Below are 12,868 nucleotides of genomic sequence, written 5' to 3' on the forward strand. Positions count from 1 at the left end.
CTCTCGAGCTCGCCATCTCGTCGCGGGCGCATTGGCTCAGTCGGGTCCGGTCATGTCTCCGCCTGCTCATCATTGTCCTGAGCGGCGCAGTCGTCTGCATGCTCATGCACACGTTTGAGATCTACCGCGGCAATCGCTACATCGACCTGCGCAAAGGAGAACTGCCCATGGTCTGGCCTGCCCATACCAACCTGGCGCCGACCATTATCCTCTTCGCCATTGCCGCCGGCAACTTCCTCGCCTCGGTCGCCATCCTCACCCTCTCCTTCAAGCGCTCCTTCCGCCGGCCCTTCCGCTCGCGCGACGTCTACCGCATTGTCGCTGGCAGCTTTGGCGTCATCATGTGGATCACAGCGCTGGTCGTCTTCAACCTCTTGGACAAGGCTAGCAAGGCTAGCTTGGGAAGATACTCGTGCACCAACGCGAATGTCTTGACCAACGGCCGCTACCAATACCGCGCCGTCTGTGAAGAGCAGGTAAGACAGCGCCCCTTCCGAGTCCAACTCCATGCCGCTAACAAATCCCCCAGGGCGTCGCATTCTACACCGCCATTGGCGCAGCCTCCGCAGAGCTTCTCACACTCATCACTCTCGCCATCTCCGCCATCCTGTCCGTCAAGAACCAAGAACCACCCCCGACCATACAGATTCGCGAGAAGAACAACTCGATAAGCTCCGGCTCAAAGTACCACAAGCCTTTAAAACGATAATGCCAAAAACACGCACAAATCAATTTTCCAAACCCACCAATTGTCCCGTTTCCGCTCTTTCCTTGACCTCTTATTTCCCTTTTCACGTCGCTGCATGATACCCCGGATTTTCTCGTTTAGCGGCAAACATACAACCAAAACTTTATACGGCGTTATAATCTCGGACCATACTTTGCTCGTTGCGCAGGGCTTCGGGCCATTATGACGACATCATCTCCCATCGCTCAAATCATCTGCATGGTATCGCGACATTGCGGCATATTTGGCGTTTGTGTCATTTGCTCTTTCCTTGTATATCTGCATTTTCCAGCCTTGGTCAATACCATCATGAACGTGGTCTTTGTCCCGTCCCCCATCACCATTAGAAGAAACACGTTGAGCCCTCCTGTTTGCCCAATAGAGTAACGGTCGCATCTTGGTATTGTCACCCTAGGATCTTGTAATTGGAAGAGAAGATGGATGGTTTTGCTTCGGAACAAGTAGATGATATAACAAATACAATAAAACAATCGAAAGAACAATGGAAGTGTGTGGTGTGCTGCTGCATGTGTTAAGTTCGATTAAAACGCCGAACTATATGCCAGAGCTCTGGTTGGCAACTGAAGCGCGTGTGGCTGACATCAACTCTCACTATGAAATAAACTCGATTGCTACAAAATTCGCAGTAAATTCTACTCAGGTAGGAGACTCTTGGATCATAAATCTAGGTTGCGCGGTGTGGTTGAGTCTCGCTGCTGCCTAGAAAGCTTGTCAGATGAGAGTCCATTTGCTAACTATAGAAAGCATGTCCTCATATCAATACGGAGTCCTTCGGCACTTCTTAAGATACTAGTTGTGAGAGCCTTTCGACTAGAGGAGCTTCCGCTTTCGCATCATGCGCTTTGCCATCAGGTTGAAGTTCGAGGTGAAGGTGACTCTCCACTGCATCTGGCACTGCGCACTCTCACCTACTGCTGTCTGCCTTAACCCCACAAACAAGCACTTGCGCTCGCAGTATCGCTCTGCCTTCACAAGCTCATCTGTCCCCTCCCTGCCTATTTAAACTGCAACATTGAGGAATTTCCGAATGAGCAAAAAATGGCATTCCGACGGGCTTGTGAGGGCGATGGCAAAGACTCACTCCTCCAGATGCTTGTCCCAGTTTTCTCGCCTCTGTGAAGTAGCTGATCATGCCGCGGGCGCATGGTTCCAGCAGATACCTCTCGTACCTAGGTTTATTTTTGCCCTTTTCTCTGGCTTGAGTTTGGTGCTGGTTCGAGACTGGTTGCGGCCCTTATTTCTATTTGCCCTTTTGTCTTCGGTGGGTATGACCTTTTCTTTTCGCTTTATTGCCGCTCAAGAGCTGCGTTGGAGTTGAAATTTATAGCCCAAGGGTTGATCGCGAATAGGTAGTCTTTTTGGAGGTAGACAGTTGCAGAGCGCGCGTTTCTGGGTGGATGTTTGCTGGTGACAGTTTCCAGTGGGTGAGAAAGATTGGAAGTCGACGCGGTCGATTGACATGTGTTAGTAGTAGTCTGGCTTGACTGAAGCCATCAAATCTATGCGTTGTCATACCAGCGTCTTGAAGAATCTTGTTCAGGTCTGTATGGAGAGCAGCCTGCAACATGTCCCTTACCGTGGCCACAAAGAGAGGTCATGTTTGCCTCGCTCTAGGCTCTGAGACATCCGGAGAACGTCACAGACTCGTCCTCGCGGTGTTTTAAGACACCAAATAACCAAGTTACACGGACGGATACGTGTTTCAAATGCTGGACGATGTTGCAGTGTTGCAAGGAGACAAAGGTGAGGTGCTGGAAATGTGGGAGATGTGGATTGCGGAGTGATGACTGACGTTGGCCGATTGGGAGCGCGCATTGACCCTGGCTAGCGCGTTAATCCCTGCATGCTCCCGCTGAGAACTTCCAGAACTTTTTTGAGGTCGAACACATGCGACCGTGTTTGCGACAGGATATGAGACATGGGCAAACGGTCGGCTTTCGAGGCCAATACCAAGAGTGCGCACTCTGACCGCGACTCGAAGCGTCAGCGATTTGACGACACCCACGAGCGCAACTCACCACGACCGAATGGCGCCGCCGAGGATATCACGTCTGGGCGCGACTTGCAGAATGCGCTGTACTTCGACCAGAGCTCCTCAGGCGGCTTCCGAAGTGGTAGGTGCAACCAGATGCTATATATGATCAACGGCTGACATAATTAGGCCTAAGTACTTTCAAGCGATTCCTCGATTCGATCCTCTACCCGACCGATGAGCACGACGTGCCCCGCAAGCGAGCCATTCTCCGTGAATACCTGGACACACAGAAAGGAAGAGGCCAAGATGAGAAGGAAAAGACGTTCCTGCAGAACCTGATTCACGGGTGGGACCATGCTGTCGAAACCAACTACAGCGCCGTTGTCTCCCAGGTAACAGCTGTGCTCGCGCTCCTGTTCAAGGTTTTTGCGACCCATGGCGATTTCCTCGAGTACGGCACTCTGCTGGCCAAGACTCTGCTGCAGCCATCGGTCGCTCGTCGTTTCGTCCGAAGTACCTCAGCGGCACCCAAGGAGGAGAGCGTTATCGCGCCGGCATTGCGACTGCTCACAGAGCTTACTCGGTTCAATGAAGGTGCGCATGCGAGGGCCGTATACGCCAAGAGAGACTTTACGCTCGAGCCGAAGATACTTGGAAGGAACATCAATCTCGGAAGAGAGCAGTCGGCGGCAGACCATGTCAAGAAACCCAGCATTCGCACTACGGCCATCAGGTATCTTCTCATGCATTTGAGGTATCAGGACGAGCGGGCAAAGAGCGAAATACTCTCCAACACCAACGTCGTCCGTGCCGTCTTCGATCACATCCGCGCGGACCCGCCGTTCCTTATCTACGAAATCCTCGATGTATTCACAAGCCATGTTTTTCAAGACAAGACTATTGCAAGGCACACCAAGAGTAGAATTTTGAACGGCAAGGCACTCTCGCGTATAGCCAGTCTGTACAGCTATGAGGTGGAAGAAGGCGCTCTTTCCGAAGGACAGAAAGCACCCGATCAGCTCGCTCACGATTTCCTTCGCTTAGTTTGCACCGACCCTGCTTATGGTGTCATGCTACCAACACAGGGCTTCTACCCGTCTACTTTTGATGACGACGAAGGCGAGCTGGACGATGCAGCTGACTATGGCAACGATCTGGGCCTGGAATCAGTTGACAACTACAGCAAGACTGTTAAAGTGCGGAACATCATTCTTTCAGAGTTCATCCAGAGCCAGAGGCCATACGCAAATACCTTTCACCAAGAGCTTGTCGTCGACATCTTTCGAGCCTGTCCTGAGCTTGTAGCAGACTACTTTGTCAAACGACGCGACTTCAGTTACGATCCAAAGCTTACTTCGACATGGATAGGATACTCCGCGTTCTTGTATCAAGCTATCCAGCTCCCTGTGCCCAAATACTTCGGCGCGAAAAGGAACTTCCGCGACCATCCACCGCCGGTACCTGTCCTTATGAACAGCATCCTTCCACAGCCTCTGAATCAGCAAGTGCTCACTAAATGTCTCAACCACAACTCCGACCTCATCCAGCTGTTCGCCATCCGAGTTCTAATCGTAGCGCTCCAGAAGTTACAGGCCGTCCTCCAGGAGCTCAACAATGCCAGTGCCACCAGATCCTCGAAACAGTGGGAGCAAGCAGCCAAGCGCTTAGTTTCAGAGGTCAGCAGACGTTGCCCGCCGATCCGCACAGTCTTTTTGGCACTGAAGAAACCTGGTCTGAAAGACATGAAGCGGGAATCGATCACCAGGCTGCTGCGGCTTTACTATGAAGCCACACCCCAAGTTGCGCTACAAGAGAAATTTGATGTTTCGCTACCGTTGTGTAACGCATTGGTAGAGGTCGATAAGCCCACAGCTTCGCCCGAAGACAAGGTTTTCCGTATCATGGAGCTAGAACACTGGATACAGATGGCAAAACTTTCACCAGCTATGCGTTGGTGGCAAAAGCAAAGTACGTTATCTCTTCTTCTTTGGACTGCCCTTACTGACTTTGCAGAATCACTTCAATACTCGCCATTTGTAACACTTCTCAAGCTTCTGGTGACATCGAAAGAGAGCGAACTGTATACAGGCATTAGGTCTCTCCTGAGCGACATCTTGAATGACCAGGAAATGTTGCAGACCAAGACTTCGCCCGACGCGCTCGATGCACTGATTGCTAGTTTGGGATCAACCTCTGGATCAGTGACACCTTCTACCGACGTCCTCGAGTTCCTGGACGACTGCTGTGCGCGGTTCACCAAGGTGCCTATCAAGTACTTTGATGATTTAGATGTCATGTGTGGTCGCACTGCGCAATCTACAACTGGGCTTGGACCATTCAGTAACTTGCTCATGACACTAGTAGAACAATGGCCCTTTAAAGGGGGGGAGACCGCCACAAATAACACGGCGGATACCATTGCTCAGTGGCTGTCGAGACTGCTGTATCTCCTCAAGCTAATTGGCGAAGACGAGACAGCACTGGAACACGTACGCGACGCACTGGTAGAATCAGCGAATGTAGCATACAAAGAGGTGCTGAAGGATGCCTTCTTGTGGAAAATGGGCAAAGAAAGAGCGAAGGAGGCCTTGAAGCTGGCAACCGGGGCAGACTTCAGCGGCTCAGATAGATCATCGACATCGCCGGTTCCAAGGCCTTCGGAAGAGGCTGAGCAGCATGCCAAGCTCAGGTCTGCCGTCGATCTTGAAAGGCCACCCGTCGAAGACAAGAAGCACACTGGACTCACACGTTGGAGGAAGAAAGAGCTGAGTGAAGCAATTGATGATGGAGACATTGGAGAACTACTTTTGTGCCTTTGCTCCGAGCACCCCGAGATCCGCATACAAGCCATCAGCAACATTCGACGTGTCATTGCGACTATTATGACAAGCAGTCGTAACAATGCTGAAGCAGACGACACAGCTACTGGACAGCAGGGACTCACTCCGGACTGGGATCTTCAGCAACTCTACCTTCTCCTCTGCGAGGTCTTGGAGTCGGTGGATCCGGCAGGTGCTGAAGCTTTTCCCTACGTTGGAGGTGTATTAGCCGCTCGTTGTGCTGGCATTGTAGCGGATCCCACACACACGCTCTTCAGCACAGTGAACAACTTCCTTACGGCATCCCCCGCCTGGGATGTCCATTCATTACTGCGCTTCTTTTGGCATCGCATCGTTGCCAGTCAACCAGACGACGACACCACCTACCACAAGGAAGTGGACTGGTACTTCGACTATCTTCTGGACAGTCTGCGGACACCTGCAGATATGGAACTGTTTAGGAGGAGCAACATATTTGAGCAGCTGTTGACTCATTACGGCTCCCGATCATGTCCTGCGTCGGCAAAGGACAAGATCGTGAAGCTACTGCTGCGAGCAACACATGTGGAAGGCAGTACGACGCTCATCACGAGGTGCGGGCTTATCCCGTGGATACAGATGATGCTTGATGGCCATGATCCGCGACATCGCGCTCTGAGGACACTGGCCGGGCGTGTCTACGACACGTGCGACCGGGAGAAGGTAGCTGCATGGAGCAGTGACAGCCTAGGCGAAACGATCGCTTCGCTATGCAAGGTCTGAGTTTTGTAGTTTTGTACATGTCTGTAAACCGTATGCGGCGTTGGGGAAGCCACTCCGAAGCATTGCAGGGCGTTGTTTGCGACTTCCTAATCTAGAGGTCATCTGAAGGTCATTTGTGGCGCGATTGCCTGGCAAGAAATCAAGGCTGCCACCATCACGCGATATGGGCTGATTCCCATGCGCAATCATGTCGTGATTACTGTAAAGATGCGGCTTCAGCGAAAGTGCAGGCTGAAGTTACATGTGCTGGACCCTAATATGACGCACCTGCTAGGCACTCGTTCCCGCAGCACTTCTTGGCGCGCATCTCCCAGGGCTCTCTCGAAGAGGCCCGCACCGCTCGCGACCTGGACTCAAAACCACAACAAACATCTGCGCTATCAACCGCACACCCGCTGCCTACCCCCAAGTATCCCAGAGCTCTCCAAGACATTTGCACCCCAACCTTGCTGTTCTGCTGTCAGCAGTGAGCTCGCAACCGTTTCTTCTCCGCTTTCTGTCGCCGCACACCCCTACCACGTTGCATCCCACCTCGAGCTCCCTCACCTCCTTCAACGAATTGCGACACGCACGCGTCTGCTCAACTTTCACATTGCCACCGCTCAGCATCACACCATCGTACACGTCTCTTCAAAGCGCAACCGTCATCGAGGCCGCATATTTAGTACTCGTAAGGGCTGCAGAGCGGGCACTGTTCAATTGCAAGCGAGTCAAGCGATTCACCACCCGCCCGCTTCAGGACGGCCTCCTCACCCATCACCAATAACCAAACACTACACCGCCTGCTTCTCGGTCTGCCTCTCGTCCCTGAGTAAAGCAAGCCTCGCCTAGCCCACACACACCTGCTCATCCGCGCTGCATTGAGCTCGCGAGAATGCGGGGGCCTACCTATTCGGAGGCTGACCTGTTGGCTTTGAAAGAGTCTCCCCTCGTCAAGAAGCCGGACGGGCTACCTTCAATCCAGCAATGGATGGATGTGCCTGCCGACCAAAACACCAACAATGCCCACGCCAACAACAATGGAACTATGCGTCGCACTCGGGCCGCTCGAGACGGAGAAGGGGCTACACCAAATGAGCAGCGACCGCTGATCAACCCCATGGGCCAATTCGGTCGGCGCCAGAGCATGCGTAAGTCTTCTGATGTTCAGGGTATCAAGGCCGCTATTGACGCGCTTTTTGTAGAACCTGGCGAAGAGACAGTGCTCGGTCCGCCAAAGCTAGCCTTCCTCTCGGCGCGCACTCCAGCGAAGGGCGCAGGCGATACAAAAGAACGCACAGGCTTCACCTCTACAGACGGAGACAACGTTGGCGACCGCTTTCCAAAGAACGACCGGTGGACACGGGACCGCGAAAACGACCGGAACCGGGACAAGGGCTACGCCAATGGCCGTCGCGTTCCACGCGAGGACGGTGAGGGCTGGACAAATGTCAAAGGACGCAAGAGTCTGGGCCAAGAAGACTTTGAGCGCTTCCACCGTAATGGCGATCGCAACCGCGACAAGCACGAGGGGGACCCCGAGATGGACGTAGCCCCACGCCGTGGCAATCGCGAGCGAAACGAGCCGCGCTGGGGTCGTCGCGACGATAAAGATGAGGGTACAAAGACCGGCGTCCAGGGCGGTTGGCGCGAACGAGACCGAGATCGCGAGCGAGACAACGGCCGCGAATGGAACAGGGGCGGTAACCGTGGTGAAGAAGACCCAGAATGGATGGACACCAAAGTGGAGAAGAAGGAGTTCAAGCCTCGCACACAAGAGGACTTCCAGCGCTGGAAGGAGCAAATGAGGGCTAAAGATACCCCGGCTGGCGAAAAGGAGGAATCAAGAGAGGTTCCCGCAGAAATATCTACGGCTGTCTCAATCACCGCTCCGCCTATGTTGACTGCGCCCCTGCACGCGCCTTCTGCGGCCGAACCTACACAGGGAATCCTCTTCGGCAACTGGGGTAGAGACAAGTCGGCAGAGATCCCACCAGCAGAGACCATCTCGGCGAAACCCAAGCCAGATAAGAAATCGAGGTTTATGACAATGTTTGCGAAACCTGAAGAATCGCAAGCGCCCAGCCAAATGCCGGCCCCGGCACCTGCATCGCCAGCACCTGCCATGGAAGCCAACGCCGACAAAGAAGGCTTCCAGCGTATCCTCCAGATGCTTGGTCAAGTAAGCACTGGGCCTTCCCCGGGACCCCAACCCCCTACGAGTATGCCAACCCCAACGAACGGTATGAGGCAGGGTGGAGGCGTCTCATTAGACTTTCATCAGCAATCGCCGCCGCCGGATCTGCAGCACGGTAGACCACCTCCAAGGACACTCGAACAGCAGAGCATATTGGAGCACATTCTGGCTCCACGTGCCGGTCCACCGGATTCTCGACCTTCACAGCAATCGCGCTTCAACAGCATGTCGCCAGAGAATGCGCTTTCTGAACAATTCAGACCCCCACGCCCTGACTCTGGCCATCCAGAAGATCACTATCCTCACCAGCCCCCGCCGCAACGTAACGCCCCGCAAGATGCAAATCTCGCAGCTTTGTTGAACAGTCGTCAGCGCGAGGATACGCAACGCGATCAAGTCACGAAGCAGCGTGAGCGTGACTTCCTATTGAATTTGATGCAGCAACCTTCTCGCGCTACACCACCGCAGGTACAGGGTCACAACTTGCCTCGCCCATCTCAGGAAGCTCACAACATGCCCTTCTTCGAGCAATCAAGACAGCAGCCTCAGCACCCTGCTCAACACCAGGCCAAGGGTCGTGGCGGTCTGCCCCCAGGTTTCATGGAAGACCCTCGTATGTTCACAGAGAACGAGATGCTGCGTCGTGAGGCTGCCGATCGCCAATTGGAGCTTCAGCATATGCAAAGACTACAACAACAGCAACAGCAACAACAGGAGTCCATGCGAGCCAAGAACCAGCGCATGCCAATGGGATATCCCACCCCAGAAGATCCACTCATGGGCCTCCAGCGCCGTAACACAGGAGGTGACCCGCGCATGCCAACCAATATGGGTATACCTTCGCAGCCTGTACCGGATATGCCATATATGGGCGGACGAGGTCAACCAGGAATGCCGCCAACACCGCAAGAGCGGCCGAACATCGCTCCACCACCAGGATTCGGCGGTCCAATGCGCCAGCCACCTGGCCTCAATGGTCCCAACCCTCAGCAAATGGGACCTGGAGGACCGAGCTTCTCAGCTGGCAACACACCGCTTGGTCATCCTCCTGGCTTTCCGCCCGGTGGCAGTATCCGCGGATTAGGCTTTCCAGGCGGACCAGGAGGACCCGGTGGTAATGGCATGCAGGGCCCACCTGGCTACTTCCCACCTCCTGGCTATGGCGGCCCCCCAATGCCCGGTATGCGAGGTGGTGAAGATCCACGCATGATGTTCGACGGCCAATTCGGCGGACCTCCACGCCAGCAGCCAGGTCGTCCTGGGCCACCCAACATGTACTAGCTTCTTGTACAGTCTCGGCTGAAGGGCTCATCTTCGAGCTTGGATGTATTCGGGGTTCACAAACCATCAACTTTACATTGATTTCAGCAGAATGTTATAATGTCAGTTCTTGGCTTCAAGCGTAGCGTCGGCGTCGGGGATGCTGTATATTTGGGTCTGGGCCTTCCCTTTTCTACAGCGATATCTCCCTGGAAAGGACAGGATTGGCATGTCGTCAGATTTCAGATGTGATATGTCTGATCTCTGAGGGTTTTATGTACGTACGGTCACTTGGGCACTCTAATGTATAGAGCGGCAACGAGGCACGAGACGCTGCCATTGCAGCAAGAACAAAGATGTACTGCGCTACTGCAGCGTAGTTACACGAAGAAAGAAAGAAACAAGAAGAAAAGGCCAGCTCGTAGATCATAGAATGTATCTGGAGTTGGTGCAACTTGATATCTCCGATGATTGTGATACGCATGTGACTGAAAGTTTGGTATGACACTGTAATGAATCATGCAAGACGGTTTTGATAGGGTTAACGTGCTCATGTTCATAGACCAGGTGAACCTCGACTTGACACACGCAGCATGTACAGTTATCGAAGTATAGAAAGAATTTGAATTACATTGCTCATGTGTATCACTGAATGATAAACGCCAGAAGACATCCCCCACCTTAGCCACATATGCTCATTGACATCATCCAAGAATACTACATTACCAGGTCACTCCTCGCTCACTCACAGTACAAGCATACCGAGTAAGCTTCCCGCAGCCAGAATAGCGTACGCGCCCATGACTAGATCGCCGTGGGGGAAGAAACCAGGCGCGTTGACGCTGGGAGCAGCACCCTCAGAACTGGAGCTTGCTGCACCACCGCTACCGCTGCCACCACTCACAGCTGCAGTACCCTTGCCCGTGGCCTCAGGTACACTACCATCGCCCTTGTTGCCCGCAGCACTCAGTAGCGAGGCACAGTTGCCAGCAGTGGTTGCGCTCTGGATGCTAGCTCTGCCTGAGAAGCTGCAAGCATCTGCGCGCTTCTTCTGGCCAATGTAGTATTGGTTTGCGACGAAAGCAAGTTGGTCCTTGGGGTCGCAGCCGGAGTAAGCACCGAAGTCACCGGTTGTGGAGTTGCGTGCAATGCCGTTGCAGTAATCTTCGTTCTCGCCGCAGATGAAGTTGAAGTCGTCGGCGTACTTGTCGTCATCGTCGGATTTGTAGACGCACTGCAGGCTGTCGACCATGCAAGCGCAAAGCTGGGGGTTGACGTTGGGAGGCAGTGGCGAGGCTTGCGCGAGCCATGATCCTCCGACTGAGGGGCAGGCAGGCGCCGAGTTCGTGGGTGTGTATTCAGAGCGCTGAGTGATAGTTGGAGTGGCGGAGGCAAGCTGGCTCTGAAGAGATGTGAAGTCGGGGTAGGGTGATACGCTGGCGCCGTTGTCAACGAGCGAAACGAGTCCGTAGTCGTTTTCACCCATAAACCACTCGTAGACGATACCTCCAGAGAAGACGTCAGTCATGTTGCCGTATAGAACCTCGACTTCGGTGAATGGACGGCTGGTGGGTCCGTCATCCAAACCTTCGATGCATCCGTATTCAGCGAAGAAGACAGGGACGGGGTAGTCGGAGAAGAAATCGACGCGCTCGCCATAGGAAGAAGAAGCGTAGTTGCTGTCGCCACACCATGAGTAGACGTTGTAGCCCCAGAAATCGATGGACGTCTTGTTTCCTGAGTCGCCGGGCTGGCATGCGAAGTAGTGCGCAAGCTCATTGCGCGACGGCACATCGGCAGTCGCGTAACCCACACCTAGCGTGTTGCGGTAGTCTTGGTTTTGGATATACGTCTTGGTGTCGCGGACAGCAGCCTTGACAAATCCGGCAGCAGCCGTTTGGTTGTCGCTGCTGACGTTCTCGTTGCCAGCAAAGAAGCCAATGACGTTCTTGTATTTGCTCAGCGCGTCGATAACCCCTGTGTATCGCTGATACAGCGTGACGTCCCACTCTGGGTTGTTCGATTCGATCGACGTGCCAGGCTCTCCCAGGTCGGAGATGACATAGATGTCTGCGCTGGCCAGCTGCTCCATGCAGTCATCGTGGTTTTGGGTCGGATCGATAGCGTATACGCGGATGACATTTGTGTAGATCTGCTTGAGGTAGGGAATGTCTCGTCGGCAGGCGTCGCCGTCGGCTAATGGATCTGTGTATTTGGTATCGGCGCTTGTCGAGCCATTGGGAGAGTAGTTCTGCTGGTATGCGACACCCTTCAGATAGCTTGGATGCTGTCAGTATCGTGCTCTAGACTGGCAGAATGGGCGTGTACTCACAACTGCGAGCCATTGTTTGTGTAGAAGAAATGTTGGCCATAGACCTCAATGTCTGGTATGTCGTCGTAACTGGCTGCCTTTGCCCCGCTGGTGGCTAGCGCCGCCACGGCAGCAGAAACAATACCCTTCCACATTACCATGCTGATTGTCGATAGCGAATGTAGGTAACGAATGAATGGGTATTCGAAGCTTTCTCAGCGCAGTGCTTGGTAGGCAGTGCGCAAAAGCTTGGTTGCGGAGTGAGTGGATAATGAACAAAGAACCGCAGTGTTTCCGGGGCAGCCGGAGAGTTATTGTTTTCCTTGGATTTAGGAAGCCCGGGACGCGTGTCTCACGGGTTACGGGCTGGCTGCAGGTACTATACTATTTCTATCTCTTGGGTGGCTATGCTGACAAGTCGCCCGGCCCGAGGTGGCGACGTAGGCGCTGATGACGCTGCTGTCGTTGTTTGGTGTGGGGCTGTCGATTGGGCGATCTATCGATTAGTCGAGGGCTAAGCTTTTCGGGAGCGTTTAGTGGGGTTTGTCGTCCCCAGTTTTCTTCATTCTTGGTTGGCGTCGCGCTGTGCTGCTCAAAATCGGGCAGACATTTGACTTGTCCGTTGCTGCGTGCTGCGTGAGTTGGGGAAGCGACACGCGACGCAGGTCCAGAGGTCCGCCAACAACCGAACCACTCAGCCGCGCAGATCCCGTATCCGTATCTCGCTTGTTACGATGGATGATGCAAGGATGGCTCCTCAGTGCCGAGGTCCGCCAAACAGTAAAGAGAAGGAGCAGGCCTTTTTGACAATGCTGTT

At 53.8% G+C, this 12,868-nt stretch overlaps 4 protein-coding genes across 4 annotated transcripts; 3 read left to right on the top strand and 1 right to left on the bottom strand.

The window, feature by feature from the left end:
* Positions 1 to 98: 98 nt before the first annotated feature.
* J4E90_003322 (uncharacterized protein) lies at positions 99 to 709 on the top strand (the record flags this gene model as incomplete). Its single annotated transcript, XM_051432893.1, has 2 exons — positions 99 to 476; positions 530 to 709. The coding sequence occupies 2 exons, from the start codon at positions 99 to 101 to the stop codon at positions 707 to 709; spliced, it is 558 nt and encodes a 185-aa protein (XP_051292791.1).
* A 1,957-nt stretch (positions 710 to 2,666) lies between these two features.
* Positions 2,667 to 6,304, top strand: J4E90_003323 (uncharacterized protein; the record flags this gene model as incomplete). Its single annotated transcript, XM_051432894.1, has 3 exons — positions 2,667 to 2,862; positions 2,910 to 4,691; positions 4,737 to 6,304. The coding sequence occupies 3 exons, from the start codon at positions 2,667 to 2,669 to the stop codon at positions 6,302 to 6,304; spliced, it is 3,546 nt and encodes a 1,181-aa protein (XP_051292792.1).
* An 874-nt stretch (positions 6,305 to 7,178) lies between these two features.
* J4E90_003324 (uncharacterized protein) lies at positions 7,179 to 9,761 on the top strand (the record flags this gene model as incomplete). The annotated part of the gene is made up of 1 exon (XM_051432895.1): positions 7,179 to 9,761. One exon carries the CDS (start codon positions 7,179 to 7,181, stop codon positions 9,759 to 9,761), a length of 2,583 nt encoding a protein of 860 aa, XP_051292793.1.
* A 724-nt stretch (positions 9,762 to 10,485) lies between these two features.
* Positions 10,486 to 12,206, bottom strand: J4E90_003325 (uncharacterized protein; the record flags this gene model as incomplete). The annotated part of the gene is made up of 2 exons (XM_051432896.1): positions 10,486 to 12,019; positions 12,073 to 12,206. The coding sequence occupies 2 exons, from the start codon at positions 12,204 to 12,206 to the stop codon at positions 10,486 to 10,488; spliced, it is 1,668 nt and encodes a 555-aa protein (XP_051292794.1).
* Between the last annotated feature and the right edge of the window lie 662 nt (positions 12,207 to 12,868).

Source organism: Alternaria incomplexa (assembly GCF_024043165.1).
Source record: "Alternaria incomplexa strain BMP 0042 chromosome Unknown scaffold_4, whole genome shotgun sequence".
In the NCBI taxonomy this organism is placed as follows: Eukaryota; Fungi; Ascomycota; class Dothideomycetes; order Pleosporales; family Pleosporaceae; genus Alternaria; species Alternaria incomplexa.